Source organism: Cenococcum geophilum (assembly GCF_001692895.1).
Source record: "Cenococcum geophilum 1.58 unplaced genomic scaffold K441scaffold_13, whole genome shotgun sequence".
Lineage (NCBI taxonomy): Eukaryota > Fungi > Ascomycota > Dothideomycetes > Gloniales > Gloniaceae > Cenococcum > Cenococcum geophilum.
The window spans coordinates 850,862-868,631 of NW_027137571.1; the positions used below are offsets into that span (position 1 = coordinate 850,862).

Consider the following 17,770-nt stretch of genomic DNA (forward strand, 5'->3'; position numbering starts at 1 on the left):
AATAATCGCGGTTGGACTGCAGGGCCAAAAGAAGATGCACCAGGCCAGGCGGAAAGTACCCTCAAGGAGATTTAGCTTCCTCCCTACCCGACGCGGGGCTAAAAAGTAATGAATTCATGGCTAGCTCTCTTATCAGGTCTGGCCAGGTGCAGGCAACCTCAACCACATGCAGTCGATCTTGCTTTTCGCCACAAGGCGGTCGTCGGTTGCAGATCACGACCAAGACCAAAGTGATGTGAATTTCTAGTCAGCGCGTTTGTCTCCCGACCCACTTCCTCCAACATGTGATAACATAGTCTTCTAACTGCCTGAAGCAGTGCTGCTGTTGCTGACATTGTGTGATAGCATTTTTTTGCCTTTGCGTTGTGCTTCCTTGCTCCCCGGAGCCCTCGCCCTTCGAATATCCGTCTACTCATCCACCTATATCCCAATAATTACAGCCCCCTTCACCTCCACACCCCGTCCCCCCAAACTTCGAAGATAATAACACAATCATCATGGCGTCGGAGGATGGCTTGCGGGAGAAGGTTGGCCGGAAGTTGACCAAGCGGCGGAAGGATACTAAGAGAGTCTCGCTGGACATCCCGGAGCGCTTCAAAGATGGGGACGACGCACAGGACGACGTTACTGCTCCGAAGAGCAAGGAGACCATAGCGATGAATCAGTCCATATTTTCTATGATCGCCAGAGCGGGCCAGCAGTCGCAGACCGATCTTCGTACCGTGCACGAAGTTGATTCGGGGGAAAGTGATGAAGAGGGTGGAGATCAGGCACACTTTCAGAGCCTCGATGGAGCTGCACGGCTGAGTCGGCTGAGCACTGTGAATACTTGGGAAGCCTCTGGAATGGATGAAGAAGTCTCAAAAGACAAGGAAGGCAAACACCGAAGGGGTCTGTCAGAGCACCGTTTACTTAAGTCGTTGCCAAAGTTGAGCATGAAGACCCGAAAAGATAGTGGGAGAGAAAGCTCATCTGGCGGTCATATGTCTTCTTCACAAATACTTCCTGCACGCCCAACTGATGAGGGTCCCACTGGTACCTCTCAAGATGAGACGACCCAGAAGCGGAAAATGAAAATGAAGCACCAAGGAGCACCCGATGCTGAGAACCTTCCGTTAGAGCCTCGCAGAAGTAGGCATGGTAGCACTGCGAGCGCTTCTAAAAGCAAAACACCGCTTACGCTTGCACAAAGATTACAGCAAATCTTCGAATTTGAGACTTTAGAGGAAGTCATTTCTGGTTTGTTACTCTAGCCCTTTCCACAACTATTCACTGACAGGCACAGAATATCCCTGCTGGCTTTTGCAGAGTATCCTTCTTCAGGGCTATATGTATATTACTCAGAAACACATATGCTTCTATGCGTACATTCCCAAGAAATATGTGAGCACCTTCGATTCTCCCATCGTGAATACTGCTCATATACTATAGCATGAGGGTAGCAAGACTGGCTATCTCTACAAACGTGGACGATCCAAGTACAACAGATACTGGTTTATCCTTAAAGGCGATGTTCTGGCTTACTATACCAATCCGGCCGATCTTTACTTTCCCAGAAACCGAATAAATTTGCAGTACGGAATATCCGCTTCGGTAATTGAATTAAAAGACAAGCACAAGGAAGACACGACCTTTACAGTTACAACCGATGAACGAACTTACCAATTCAAAGCTGATAGTGCTGCCAGCGCTAAGGAGTGGGCTCGCTCTATTCAGAAGGTAATATTTCGGACTCATAATGAAGGAAATAGCGTCAAGATATCACTGCCAACGCAGAATGTTCTGGATATCGAGGAGAGTACGATACTTGATTTCGCCGACACCGTCAAGATTAGAGTTATTGATAATGATGAGACTTTTGCAATTGACGACGTATGTATACTTCACTCTTGATCCTGAAAGTATGACTATTTGACCAAATCTAGTACTTTTTCTCGTTCTTTAGTCACGGACAGGATGCTCTAAATGTTTTACGAATTATGGTAAATGATAATGATGCCCATGGGCCTTCACCACAACGCCCGGGCCATGATGGGCAGATAGATACGCGATTACGGCGTAGTAGATCTGAGGAACGTCACCACATCCATACCCACAGTCTCGCAGAGGCTCCTCCGATCCGAGAAAATGTCAGGGCCACACTGTCACCACTCCCTGTAGCACAGCTTGGGGGTCCTAGTTCAAGAGTAAGCGGTGACTCGGCGCGGTCCAGCTTTGACATCAATCGACGAAGTTTTGATGCTCGAAGAAGCATAGATGTTTCCAGGAGTTTTCGAAGACCAAGCCATGAAGTCAGGCGTAGTATTAGTGAAAGCCGGGATAGTGTACATATCAGGAGTCGTCCTGGGGACAAGTCCCCTCTATCTGCGAAGCCACAGGGCTCTTCCGGTTCTGCAACCAATTCACTGGATCCCAGAACAGAGTCTTCCGCGGCCATCCAATCCATCGACGAGACTAATGCTTCGGCTAGCCAGATATTGAATCGTAGTGACGTCTTCCGAAGACCAACAATTCACCGTTCAACGATGTCCACGTCAGAGACCTCTATTGATAAAATAGGAAGGCAGTCTCAGGACACAGCCCGATCAGCCAATGCTAGGAAGGTTCCACAGAAATCTTCGGGCCTTCCCCATCTGAAACATACAAGTAGCCAACGCAAGGGAAATATGATATCGGTTGGTGCAGCTGATATGGACGAAGATAGTGAGGCGCAACAGATAAATGCACAGCTTTCAGGGTCATCATCCGCCTTACAGGATCTCATGGGCGCTGCTTCGTATCCTCTACAGAAAGCTTCAGGACTTGCTGGCTTTATCAGGAGCCGGTCGAAAAGGATGAGTAACCTACTTGCAACCGAATCAATGGGCTATTACGAGAAGGTCTCTGGAATGTGGGCTGGTGGAAGAAAACATTACAACACAGCAGAAGGTTTGACACCTGATGATCAAGTCCATGGACTTGAAGAAGATGAAGATGCGACCAAGGCTGCCGAGCATTTCCGGGAACACTTCGCTCTTCCTGACGCCGAGCAGCTTCAGTCTTCCTTCTTCTGCTCTCTAACGCGTATCTTCCCAACGTATGGGAAGATATACGTTAGCAATCATTATCTCTGCTTCCGCAGTCTCATGCCCGGATCAAAGACAAAGGTAGAACTTTATCGTAGTTGTCGATGTATGAACTTAAGGTTAACCGCGCCTAGATAATTCTACCTTTTAAGGACATAGAAAATGTTAACAAGGAGAATGGATTCAGGATCCGTACCTACGGGCTTGCCGTAGTCATCCGCGGCCACGAAGAGCTTTTCTTTGAATTCTCTCGGCAGGATTACCGAGACGATTGTACTGTGACTCTTCTTCGAATCTTAGAGAGCGTTAGATATATGGAAGATATCGATTCGGTCAACGAAGATGACGATGCTGATGATGAAACTGCAAAAGCAGAGCACGATATGCTAAGAGAGGCTCGGAAGGGTACCGAGAGTGAGACCCCTCTTGAAATGTCTCAAATAATCCGCGAGACCGGTAAGTGGTAGCAATCTTCACAGCTTTGTATGGATTGCAAATCTAACGCAACCACAGAACACGGAAGGATTCCACTCATATTTGACGACCCTCTTGCATCAATTGTTGACTTCAAGCCTGCTGGTTCTCTCAAGATCACATGTTTCACACGTCATTGACGAGCCTTTTGCGCTCATTGTTGCTCTCGGGTATGCTGGTTCTCTCAAGATCACATGCCTAACGATTGGGTCTCGTGGCGACGTTCAGCCGTACATTGCCCTCTGTAAGGGTCTAATTGAAGAAGGCCATCAACCGCGAATTGCGACTCATGCGGAGTTTGAGCCTTGGGTCCGAAAACATGGCATTGATTTTGCGCCTGTCGATGGTAACCCTGCTGAACTGATGAGAATATGTGTTGAGCATGGCATGTTCACTTGGTCTTTTATGAAAGAGGCAAACTCCAAAGTAAGCTTCTACCTTTACCGTACCTTTATTGATGTAAACGCCGCTAACATATTTGTCAGTTCCGAGGGTGGCTTGACGACGTGTGTAGCTCAGCGTGGAGAGCCTGCCAGGGCTCTGATCTTCTGATCGAAAGTCCAAGTGCCATGGCTGGGATCCATATTGCCGAAGCTCTCGAGATACCGTACTTCCGTGCGTTCACGATGCCTTGGACGAGGACAAGGGCATACCCCCATGCCTTCGCTGTTCCGGACCACAAGATGGGTGGAGGGTACAATTCCCTGATGTATGTTGCATTTGATAACATGTTCTGGACTGCCATCGCTGGCCAAGTAAATCGCTGGCGGCGTCGAGAGCTCGGGTTGTCGAGTACAAGCTTGAGCAAGATGCAGCAAAACTCGAGGCCGTTTCTATACAACTTCAGTCCTTCTGTTGTCGTGCCACCGCTCGATTGGCCTGATTGGATTAGTGTTACTGGATATTGGTTCCTGGACGAGTCACAGGGATGGGAGCCACCTGCTGATCTGGCCGAATTCATTCGAAAAGCTCGTGAAGATGGGAAGAAGTTGGTATATGTCGGCTTTGGCTCTATCGTTGTAGACGACCCCGCAGCTTTGACTAAAACTGTAGTGGACTCTGTTCTGAAAGCCGATGTCCGATGTATCTTGTCCAAGGGCTGGTCTGATAGGTTGGGTAAGAAGGATGCTTCGAAGCCTGAAATTCCTCTCCCCTCAGATATCTTTCAGATCCAATCAGCTCCTCATGATTGGTTATTCAAGCAACTGGACGCAGCTGTACACCACGGCGGCTCTGGCACCACGGGGGCTAGTCTTCGAGCGGGAATCCCAACAATTATTAAACCTTTCTTCGGCGATCAATGGTTTTACGGGCAACGCGTGGAAGATCTTGGCGTTGGTATCTGTTTGAAGAAGGTCAACACCAGCGTCCTAGCCCGTGCGCTGTGGGAGGCAACCAACAGCTCAAGACTCATTGGCAAGGCAAAGGTGCTCGGGGAGAAAATTCGCAAAGTAAGTTGTCTAATAGCACTTTTTATTTACCATACTAACTCCAATTACGTAGGAAAACGGGGTCCAAGTAGCAATACAGACGATTTACCGAGAGCTGGATCGTGCTAAGTCTCAAGTAAAGAAACATGAGAAGCACGGCGATGCTCATAATGATTTTGAGGAAGACTGGACTTGGATCGATGACGAAGAAGAGTTGGAAATGGCGCCACAACAGGTTGCAAAATGGCAGCCTATGACTCATATGGGTAATGCAGGTGTTGGTAGTCAGGGTGCTGGTTCATCGTTGGCGTTAGGGAGTCACTGCCGGGGAGGGCGGCATCTAGAGCATAATACCGTCTAGCGAGTTTCAGGAATTTAAGATGAGTAGATTTGCAGTATTTCAAGCGGTTTATCTTGATATTCACAGGCGTCTGGCGGCATAGTGATTGATACCTTGGGGTTGGAAAGCGCAAACGGAATGAGCGGGAGAAAGAATTTTTCTTTATTTGGGACCTGGGCATATGCGAAACTGGTGCAGGTGGTACGATTAGTAGCCGCACGTGACCGGTTTGCGACCACTAGTACAAATGAACACTCTTCCCCTCCGCTTGCTCATCCTGATGCTTCAGCGCGGCTGAACCCGCCCCAGTGCCTCTCCAAAATCTCAACTCCATGTCAACCGCTCGCACCGCCACGCAAACCATTCACACTCCCACTTAATTGCTCTCCCAATTACCTCCCCTCTACCCCCTGCTCCCAGTCCACTGGTTTTCTGGGCTATTCTCACCGCGCCGACGCGACGAGCTACTAAGCTTCTCCAGCTCTTTCCGTACACATCCCGAATGCGCCATCGTTGCGCCCTTCCTCACTTCGACGCGAGAGACCTCACCGACACCACGTAGCGATTCGCATGAGCATGTAAAGGAGGAATGAAGATCCGATCACCCAACGATCTTCATTACCCCATCACTGTCGTAGATCTCTCCAAGCAACCCCAAGACTCTGTCGAGAGGTTCGCACCGCTATTTACATACTACTACGAGTCGACAGTGACAGAGGGTAATAAATATGGCGATGAAAAGGAGGTTAAGAAGAAGTTTCCAGCGAGATTCGACTCGTCAATCGACGGCCAGCTCGTGGAATGGTACATCAAAGGTGGTTCTGTCATCCATGGCCCTGGGTGCGCATACCTCTACGTATTGAGAAGGATCGCGGCAGTGCTGATTTATGCATAGAATCGACCTCGTCGAAATCGAAGAGCCGTGTACCCACGAAACCCAGTTTGGTGGGTTATGCACCAACTGCGGCAAGGATATGACCGAGTGCGCACCATCTTACCTTTTGCATGAGTAAACATACTTTTATCTAACGTGTATGATAGAGTCGACTACATCACCGATGAGCGCGATATAGACCGGGCAACTGTCAACATGACCCATGATAATATCGCTCTTTTGGTTAGTCAAAGGGAAGCTTTACGAGCCGAAGAGGATGCCAAGCGTCGATTGCTTGGAGTCAAGAGGCTCTCTCTGATCGTAGATTTGGATCAAACCATAATCCACACCACTTGCGAACGAACAGTGGCGGAGTGGCAAAATGATAAGGACAACCCGAATTACGATGCAGTTAAAGAAGTCAAGAGCTTTCAGCTTGCCGATGATAAGTTGGCAAATGTCGCTGCCAACTGGTATTATTGCAAATTACGCCCTGGCTTGAAGGAATTTCTGGAGAAGGTCTCGACGATGTACGAACTCCACATCTATACAATGGCCACTAGAGCATATGCGCAAGCTGTCGCCAAAATCATAGACCCAGAACGGAAATATTTCGGTGACAGGATATTGAGTCGCGATGAAAATGGTACGGATCAGATCAAGACTCTTCATCGACTTTTCCCTGTCAATACGGATATGGTGGTGGTCATCGACGATAGAGGCGACATATGGCATTGGAGTGACAACCTCATTAAAGTAAGGCAATACAACTTCTTTTTGGGCGCCGGCGACATCAATGCGAGCTTTCTCCCTAAGCAACCGGAATTGGTCACGGCAGCCGGACAAGCAGCAGTTGTAGAGCCAACCAAAGCAGGAAAACCAAAGAATGAAAAACTGAGTGCAGAAACGGAGGTGCTCCCTATTGCTGCGAAACCGACAGATTCCGCACCCAAAACAAATGGCACGTTTTCCGAACTGGAACAGCAGCTGATCTCGATGAGTGGCGGCGACGACCCAACATTGCTAGAGCAGCAAGCTAAAGAACAGGAAAAAGTCATTATATCCCAGCAAACGGAACGACCGTTACTGCAAAAGCAACTTTTACTCGACCAAGCAGATGAAACCTCTGACATCGAGGAGGTGGTTAAGAATGGTGATGCGCCAGCTCCAGAGCATCAGAAACAAAGGCACAGCTTGTTGCATGATGATGACAATGAACTGGAATACGTTGAAACCTGCCTCCGGCGCGTCCACAACGCATTCTTCGAAGAATATCAAAGGAAGCGCACAGGACATCAGGGTGGGAGGGTCGCTGAACTCAGAGGCGAAAAGAGCCCAAAGAAGCGCTTGCCAGACGATTTGGGTACCGTGCCTGACGTGAAGGTAATAATGCCACGGATGAAAAGAGCGGTTCTCCAGAGTGTTTCAATAGTTTTTTCGGGGATAGTCCCTTTGGGCATGGATGTTCAATAGTAAGTTAAATCATGATTTTGAACAAGAAGCTTTACTAAAGTACAACAGCTCCGACATTGCATTATGGGCTAAAAGCTTTGGCGCACATGTTTCCACCGATATTACTAAGCAAACAACCCACGTGGTTGCAAATCGGAATCGCAAGACCACCAAAGTTAAGAAAGCCGCGCGTTATCCCCATATAAAGATCGTCACAACCGACTGGCTATTAGAGTCATTCTCAAGATGGGAGCGCGCTAGCGAGGAGCCTCATATCATCGAAGTTGACCCAACCGAACATGGTCCACATGGTGCTTCTGCAGGAGGTTCCCCCTTTGAAGATTTAGAAGACGGACCGTTACTATCTGCGGAAGACGATGATCCAGCAATCACTGGTGATGAAGGCAATGGAGGGGATGAAGGAGAGGACGGAGATGCAGACGAAGAGGTCAAACTTGATATGTCTGATGAGAAGTGGCAATCGCTAGGCGAGGAGTTCCAGGACTTCATGAATGAGGAGGGAGACAGTGGCGACGAAAGCGAGACTGACTCGGAGAGCGTCAGATCTGACTTAAGCGCTCAAATCAAGAGGAAACGCAAACGTAGCATGGACTCGGCGGAGTCAAGTGAAGCGGAAGAGAGTGACGGGAGCGCAAACAGTGACACTGGAACGAAACTGCAGAAGAAGAAAAAGCGGGCCTTGGAGCGAACAACAAGCTTGAATAACGTCGTGACGGCTGATAAATCTTCTGGTCTCCCTAGTCCTGACACGACCGGGCCGGATGAAGGCCAGGGTGATGAGGACAATGGCAACGGCTTCATGGAGGATATAGATGATGATAGTGCTGCGTTAGAGGCCGAACTCATGGCTGAGTTTGAGCGAGAGAGCGATGAAGAGGATGCATAAATGGCGGCACTTGTTTTCGGTTTGTACTTCAAATGCACCTGCATAGCGAGGTGTCTGGATTTGGGAGTTTTTGTAGCTGGAAACGGGTCTGGATGGACTTTTTCAATGGAGTGGCCGGGATCTAACTACCGTTTTGGGTCGTAGAAAGATTTAGTGATACCCAGACTTCAGCGAGAGTCTGTCAACCAACACCTTCCGAAGCGTGATTCATTTAATCATTGCCACAATATATACATTCAGGTTGAGTGGTTGAAGTACCTTGGAACTAAATATTAAAGGGGGCATTTATAGCCTTTTTAATTAAGCCTCTATTTGTTTAGAGAAACGATAATCATACACCCCCTAAATGATACGCGCGACTTCTGGCTCTCCTCATTGGACACTTTCATTTTGTTCGGCACCGCCTTTACCGGTATCTTCGCTGTTGGCTTTTACTTCATGCTCTGCTAGGGCTCTCTAACGATCTCTTCCAGTCTCTCGGGACGCAAGCCTACCGCCAACCGACATAAAGCGGACGACATCAGACATATCAATCTACATGACCTCGAAGTCTCATCCGGTTTGGGTGGGCGACAATCATCTTCAGGAGCGCTTTATAAGCCCCTATGGGCGCATGGGGTGCTACGAGGGCCTGTTTGGGGGTGCTATTTGGGAGCTTTTTTGGGGCTCATAAAGCTTGATTTTAGGGCTAAATAGATGTCTGGTTTTCAACCATCGATTAGTCCTTTTCAGGGCTCTAGTAGCCCTAATCAGGCAGTATATTACTACTTTATGGTGGTGCTTTCACATGCAAATACATAATATGGTAGAAACGCTAAATTAGTTTACCATATATCTACTACCTTGTCTCGAGGCTTCCCTTTCTACCGCCTCCGACACCTTCGTCACTACTTCGTCACCACCTTAATCACCACCTCGTCACCTTACCTCTGCCTCTGCCTCTACCTCTGTCTCTGCCTCTACCTGTCTCTACCTCCGCCTTCCCTTTATATGTCCTTACTCTGCAATGCCTTGTTATATATATTACTCCAGTTATATTTATTACTCTATTAGCTTTGGGTTCTTATGAACGGGGTAAAAGAAAGGTAGGGAGGTGGAGGTGGAGGTGGAGATACAGTCCCTCGTCAAAGTCTCCGTGCAAGCGCATTTTTAAGACAACCTACCTTACTCTTGCTTAATTAATTCTAAAGCTTTAAAAAATATTTAAAGTTTGTATTATACTTTTTTAAATTTTAAAACCTATAACTCTTTTAGAAATCCTATTAATTCTATAACGTGTCCCGCTTTACGTCGCCATACGGCCAAAAAGACAGTACTCGCGAATCTATCGCGACTGTTGCGGGATCTAATATAGTCGCTTTGGAAAAGGATGGGTTTATGTTAGAAACCATGATTAACCATAGAAATTTACCGAATCCTCACTGTTACGGACGCTTTAAGTACGATGTTACGACTACTTGGAGAAGAGTCGGAAGAAGCTAGTTAGTTGATACAGGCACGGACCAGGATGGAACCTGTGGAACCATATGACGAGGAATAGTAAGCGAGTCACATGATGGTTGAATGTGTTGGCTATATTAAACATAAGGAACGTTACGTCTAATATAGATAAGACGTACATTACGTATAAGAAGGATTTCTTAGGAGTATAGTTGTGTATTTAAGGACCCTTAGTCCCTACCTAGATAGTTCCTTCCTTGTAGTGATTCTTAGAATATAATTAGAGTTAATCTGTTAGGCAACTACTCTACTAGTTGTTATTACGTTATTAACTACTGTCTTTGTATTTTTTATACACCTAGCTTATTGATAGAACCTATTATAGTCCCTACTATAAGGTTCCGTTATATAATTACTACCTAGTTACGGTATTAAATACAGAAAGTTAAACAATATGCCACTAAAAGCAGCTACCATAACGCCATTAATGGCGGCAACTACTTTAAGGTTAGGGGGTAATACTAGTATGGCGGACACTGACTTGTAACAACCTGTGACGGTAGGATAATTATAAGAAATAGTGGATTAATTAATAGAAAATAACACAGTACTTAAAAATAGACTTAATGGAATTAGAGCGGTAAAGGTTAAGTTACTATCGATTAAATAATTCTTAGGAGAGAGATTGAAGCTTAAAGGATTTTTAATATAAATATATTTTAAAGTCATGCAAAAAGGGGCCAAGTTAGTCACGATAATGGACTAGATAGCTTACGTAAGACTATTCCTAATGGGTTGGGCACTTAAATGGTTTAAACCCTACTTAATAGAGATATAGACTAATAGAATGACTACTATAAATTAGGAGGTATAATTTATATTTTCTAGCTAGGCAGGATTCGCGGAACAATTAATATAGATATTTGGGGACCTAGAAGTAATAACTATAGTAAAGAGAAAGCTTTAGGACCTAATATAGCGAACTTTAGCAATTAAGTATATAATATAGTTTTAAACACTTATAATATAAGTTAAGTGGAATAATAAGGCGCTTATAGTATAGTATAAATAGGGACTTAAGGCTAAAGTCTAGGATATAATTATTCTAATAGAAGATGCGGATACCCTAAGGGAATTAATAGATTAAGTGATTAAGATTAATAATAGGATCTTCTAAAGGGAATAGGCTAAGAGAGGCTAGGATAGAGTTTTATAGTCATATAAGGCGTAGAGCGTGTAACGACTAAAGCTAAGTTAGAAACTATAGTATGGCGTAGAGCTAATGGACCTAAGTAGTACTAAAGAAGCCTATAAGAGATGGAGTAAGAAACTATAAAAACCTAGAGGTTAAGGATCTAGTAATTATAGGACTAAGGAGTAGAGGCTAAACNAGGGATCTTANTAGNAGAAGANGTTTAGGCGGACTCTATANTAAAGTTANTNGTTTAGAGANAGAGCTTATATAAATTNNNGAAAATANGGTTACTTTATAAGGGATTATAAAGATAGTTAGAGTTACTATGTAATAAAGGGAACTAGATTAATAGTAGGAGATATATATATATGGAGGGATGATAGTGTACTATAAGGAATAAAAGAGTGTTTAATTAGAAGTTTCGCGTTTTGTTATAACAACGCATGCTAAATTTATAAAGACGCTAAGTATNGNGNAAGCTATTAGNNNNANNAGCTAGAGTTAAAAGGACTTAGAGGAACTAAAGAGTTAGATAAAGAATAAGATTAACTCTATAAGCTGGATTAAGATATTACAGTAATATGCGGATAATAATTAGCAACAATAATAATGGAGTTAGAGTACTTATTAATTAATAGTGATAAGGATAGTAAAGAAACTAACTAGGGGTATCTAAACCTTAATGACGTAATAGAAGTAGAGACTAAGACCGCTATAGAGTAAGGTTTAGTAACAGGTATTATAACACCATTAGATATAGCATCCATCGCTTTACGAGATGGAAGAAGTAATATTTAGAGACGATTAAGTAAGCAGATAACTACTAGTGCTAGCTTACTACTTAATAAAGGTAAAAGGCTAAAGGCTTAAGATTCTTATAGTAAGATAAGAGATGACTAAGATTCTTAAGATGAGATAAGGTAAGCTTAAAGACCTATAACGGACAGAAACCGATAGAGTAGAGTAGTAGCTTAGTTTAAAGACATATAAATAAGCTTGGGATAAGAATTCCTAACGGTATAAGACTCTTAAGACGAGATAAGTAAGATTTAGGACTTTAAAACGAGATGAGGATACTAATAAAGCCTAGTTGGACTAAGGCTAGAGCTAAGCTTAAGTTAGAAGTAAGCTTGGGATTAAGTAATCTAAGGGGATAAGAATTTGGAGTATAAATTAGGACACCCATAAGCAAGAGGCAAGAAGCTTCTTTATAGATTAGAGAATCTATAGCGTAAATAGTAATTAGACTAGGAGACAGATATATAGACTTAGAAGACTTACTAGGGGAATATAGTGTTTAGCCTAAAGATTGAAAAGTTAATACTAAGATTAGGAAGTATAAAGACTTTAAGGATTTACTTATAAGACGCGATATAAAGGAAACTATAAAGGAATTTAGAGTAAGAATTACCTTATAGTAAGAACAGAAACTAGAAAAAAGATCTAGTATATTAGAACGTATAAAGGATAAAGCGCTAGTATAAAGAATTACTAATAGGCCTAAGGTAGGTATACTAAGAGCTAAGTAGCTTACTGTTACGGACGCTTTAAGTACGATGTTATAACTACTTGGAAAAGAGACGGAAGAAGCTAGTTAGTTAATATAGGCACGGTCTAGAATGGAGCCGATAGAACTATATAACGAGGAATAGTAACTAAGGTTATATAATATAATCTGTATAATCTATATAATTTATATAATTTGTAATAGAGTAGATAGAGCACACGTATATTACGTATAAGAAGGATTTTATAGGAGTATGGTTGTGTATTTAAGGACCCTTAGTCCCTACCTAGATAGTTCCTTCCTTGTAGTGATTCTTAGAATATAATTAAAGTTAATCTATTGGGCAACTACTCCACCAGTTATTATTACGTTGTTGACTTTTATATTTGCATTTCCTATATACCTAGCCTATTAACGAGCCTATTGTAGTTCTTGCTACAAGGTTCCGTTATATAATTACTACTACGGTTATGGTATTAATATAAGAAGTTAAATAATATGCTACTAAAAGCAGCCACTATAACGCTATTAACGGCAGCAACTACTTTAAGGATAGAAGGTGATACTAGTATGGCAGATACTGACTTATAGCAACCTGTGACGGTTGGATAGCTATAGGAAATAGTTAACTAGCTAACAGCTAATAATGCAGTGTTAGAAGAAAGACTTAATAGAATAGGAGTAGTAAAGATTAAGCTATTATTAATTAAGAGATTTATAGGAGAGAGGTTAAAGCTTAAAGGATTCTTTACGTAGATGTACTTTAAGGTCTTATAAGAGGGAGTAAAGTTACCTATACCTGTGGATCGGATAGCCTATATAGGACTATTCTTATTAGGAAAAGCACTTAAGTGGTTTAAACCTTACCTTACGGAGATATAGGTAAATAGAATAACGACTACTAACTAAGACGTGCGATTTATGTTCTTAAGTTGGGAAGAATTCGCAGAACGACTTACGCAGATGTTTAGAGACCTGGAAGAAATAACTATAGCGGAAAGAAAACTCTAGAACCTTGTATAATGAACTTTAGTAATTAAGTATATAATATAGTTCTAGACACTAGTAATATAAGTAGAGTAGAATAATAGGGCGCTTATGGTATAGTATAAATAGGGACTTAAGGTAAAAGTCTAGGACGCGATTATTCTAATAGAAGATGCGGACACCCTAAGGGAATTAATAGATTAAGCAATTAAGATCAATAATAGGATCTTCTAAAGGGAATAGGCTAAGAGAGGCTAGGATAGAGTTCTATAGTTATATAAGGCGTAGAGTATATAATAACAAAAGCTAAGTTAGAAAATATAGTATGGCGTAGAGCTAATGGACCTAAGTGGTACTAAAGAAGCCTATAAGAGATGGAGTAAACTATGGAAACCTAGAGGATAAGGATTGAGTAATTAAAGGTCTAAGGAGTAGAGGCCGAATTAGGGATTTTAATAGCAGAAGATATTTAGGCGGACTCTATAGTAAGAGAAATAGTTTAAAGAAGGAGCTTGTATAAATTGCGGAAAATAGGGTTATTACATTAGAGACTGTAGAAGTAGGTAGAGTTACTACGTAGTAAAAGGTATAAGACTAGTAGACAATATATATGTATAGAGGGACAATAATATACTGCGAGGAATAAAAGAATGTTTAATTAGAAGTTTTGCGTTTTATTATAACAACGCATACCAAATTTATAAGGACGCTAAGTATAGCGTAAGCTATTAGCTATAAGAGCTAGCACCTATAGGATATAGAGGAACTAATAAACTAGTTCGCAGATCGGATATTAAGGACGATAAATTTAATATAGGCGAAATATTCCGTAACGATAAGGTAATAAGGGCCGTTTACTAGGAGTAAGTAAACCTTGGAGATGTTATACTAGAGGCAGAGGATGATTCTACTATAGAATAGGGAATATTAGTAGGGATTAAAACCCCACTAGATATAATGTTTATTACTTTATAAGACGTAAGAGAAGTAGGACAGTGAACTACTTTGGCACTTAATAAAGGCAAAAGGCTAAAGGCTTAAGATTCTTAAGACGAGATAAGAGATAACTAAGATTTTTAAGACGAGATAAGAGATAACTAAGATTCTTAAGACGAGATAAGGTAAGCTTAAGGACCTATAACGGACGATAACTAATAGAGTAGAGTAGTAGCTTAGTTTAAAGATATATAAATAAGCTTGGGACGGAAGTTCCTATAGACATAAGATTCTTAAGACGAGATAAGTGAGATTTAAAACTCTTAAGACGAGATGAGAACACTAAGTAAGCCTAGTTGGACTAAGGCAGGAGCTAAGCTTAAGTTAGAAGCAAGCTTAGGATTAAGTAATCTAAGGGGTTAAGAATTTGGAGTATAAATTAGGACACCTATAGACAAGAGGCAAGGAGCTTCTTTATAGATTAGAGAATCTGTAGTATAAATAGCGATTAGACTAGGAGATAGATATATAGACCTAAAAGACTTACTAGGGGAACACAGTATTTAGCCTAAAAATTGAAAAGTTAATACTAGGATTAAGAAGCAAGATAACTTTAAGGATTAAAGCGCAAGGCGCAAACTAAAAGAAACTATAGAAGAGTTCAGATAAAGAATTATCGTATAGTAAGAATAGAAACTAGATAAGAGATCTAGTATATTAGGACGTATAAAGGATAGAGCACTAGTATAAAGAATCACTAATAGGCCGAGAGTAGGCACACTAAGAGCTAAGTGGCTTACTAAACTGGAAAATGAAGAGGATCTAGGGATTCTAACTAGGTTCGAAGAACGACACACAAAGGGCTGTCATGACGTAGTAATAAGAAGATACTTCCTTACGGATAGACTGTATACACTCTAGCAGTTATACTAAAAGTAGTATAGGCAAAGGACTGTATAAACTATTAGTTATGCAATTCGGGCTTATAAACGTACTAGTAACATTCTAGAAGCGTATTAACAGTGTATTAGGAGAACACTTAAATGAATTTGTTATGGTATATCTCGACGATATTATTATCTACTTAATAATTAAGGAAGAATATGGGGAACACGTTAAATGGGTTTTAAAGAGACTATAAGAAGAACAGATGCTAGTAGCAATTAAGAAATATGAATTCTTCACTAGGAAGACCGACTTTGTTAGATTTATTATTAAACTAGGCTAACTTAGCATAGATCTAAAGAAGATTAAGGCTATAGTGAATTGGTAGGAACCAGAGAACGTTATATAGTTAAGATTGTTTTTAGGGTTTTATAATTACTATAGAAGGTTTATAGCGCAGTAGTTAAAGGATATTAAGCTATTTACGCGGTTAATAAAGAAAGAAGAACTATAGGTATAGGGAGAGGAGTAAAGAGAACTCTTTAAGAAAACTAAAGAATTATTTACCTAGGAGCCAGTTCTTAAAATCTATTAACTAGGACTAGAGACGGTTGTAGAGATAGATATATTAGACTATATACTAGGGGTATGCTTTATATAAAGGCATTAAGATAGATGGTACCTAGTAGTATACTATAGTTAGAAGATAATACTACTAGAGTTAAACTATAACATCTATAACAAGGAGTTATTAGGTATAGTTATAGTATTAAAGAAATAAAGAGCATTTTTGTAAGGTATAGAGAAACTATTTATAGTTAAGATAGATTATAAGAACCTAATAGGATTTCTAATAACGAAGGAACTTAACCAAAGATAGGTTAAATGGGCAGAGATACTTACGGAATACTATTTTAAGATTTAGTATACTAAAGGTATAGACAATACGTGGGCAGATGCTCTAAGCCGTAAAGCTAAACTATAAAATAAGGAGAAGCTATTAGGGGCTTTATTGCGAAAAGATATAGACGGATTAATTAGGTACAATTATCTGAAAATTGTAGCAACTTAAGAAGATAATAAACTAGAGAAAGTCTATAAGACACTAGAAAGCTTTTAGGTATAAAGAATTTTAGAAGTATAGCTAGAAGATCTATAGACGGATATATACAAAAATCAAGAAGTAAAGTATATCCTAAGAAGCATAGCAGAATAGTTTATGGAAGACTTCTATAAGGGATTAACTTAAGGACATAATGGAGCTATAAGCTTAGTGTTAAGACTCTAGGAGAAGTACATTATTAACGGAATTTGGAGGATAGCTAGAAAAGTTATAAAGGAATGTTTAGATTGCTAAAGGAATAAATTAATAAGGCATAAGCTATATAGAGGGCTATAACCTGTTAAAATACTAGAGAGACTATAGGAGGTTATATTATGGGACTTTATTATTAAGTTNCNAAANTTAANAGANCCTATTACTNNNNAAGATTANAACGCNATCTTAGTAATAGTNGATAAGCTTATAAAGTGGGGATACTTTATAGCATATATAGAAGAAATCTTAGCGGAAGATATTGCTAGAATCTATATAAAAAAAGTGTTTATAAGATATAGAGTATTAAGCAAGATTATATCGGATAGAGATCTAAGATTTATAGTAGTATTCTAGGAAGTGTTCTTAGCAGAGTAAGGAGTTTAAGTAGCAACTTCTACCATATATTATCTATAGATAGACGGTTAAATGGAAAGATTAAATTAGACACTAGAATAGTATCTAAGGTATTATATTAATTATGCATAGAATAATTGGGTATCGCTATTACTAGTTATATAGTTTGCATATAATGCAACACCTTAAGAAGGAATAGGTATATTACTATTTAAGGCAAATTACGGATATAAGCTAAGAATATCGTTGTTACTATAGTAAGTAAAGAAAACGAGTAGTATAGCTAAAGAAAGAATAAAGACATTAATAAATCTTTATATAGACCTTATAGAATTAGTAAAGAAAGTATAAGAAAGAATAAAAAAGTACTATAATACTAAGAGATCTAAGGGACTAGATCTTAAGGAGGGAGATAAAGTATAGCTACTACACAAAAATTTTAAGAGTTAACGACTAAGTAAGAAGTTAGACTACGTTAGACTAGGACCTTTTAAAATTACGTAGAGGATTTTATTAGTTATGTTTAAGTTAAACCTACTAGCCAAAATAAAGATCTACCCTATACAGCATATTGTAATGCTAGAGCCAGTATATAGGAATATTAAG

At 41.0% G+C, this 17,770-nt stretch overlaps 2 protein-coding genes across 2 annotated transcripts; both read left to right on the top strand.

The window, feature by feature from the left end:
• The first annotated feature begins 253 nt into the window (after positions 1 to 253).
• K441DRAFT_656993 (glycosyltransferase family 1 protein) lies at positions 254 to 5,576 on the top strand. The gene is made up of 8 exons (XM_067648106.1): positions 254 to 1,239; positions 1,286 to 1,383; positions 1,432 to 1,872; positions 1,926 to 3,146; positions 3,200 to 3,528; positions 3,638 to 3,965; positions 4,025 to 4,990; positions 5,043 to 5,576. The coding sequence occupies exons 1-8, from the start codon at positions 498 to 500 to the stop codon at positions 5,328 to 5,330; spliced, it is 4,413 nt and encodes a 1,470-aa protein (XP_067505892.1). The 5' UTR covers positions 254 to 497; the 3' UTR covers positions 5,331 to 5,576.
• A 22-nt stretch (positions 5,577 to 5,598) lies between these two features.
• K441DRAFT_656994 (uncharacterized protein) lies at positions 5,599 to 8,852 on the top strand. The gene is made up of 4 exons (XM_067648107.1): positions 5,599 to 6,149; positions 6,205 to 6,291; positions 6,351 to 7,655; positions 7,705 to 8,852. Exons 1-4 carry the CDS (start codon positions 5,899 to 5,901, stop codon positions 8,540 to 8,542), a joined length of 2,481 nt encoding a protein of 826 aa, XP_067505893.1. The 5' UTR covers positions 5,599 to 5,898; the 3' UTR covers positions 8,543 to 8,852.
• Positions 8,853 to 17,770: the final 8,918 nt, after the last annotated feature.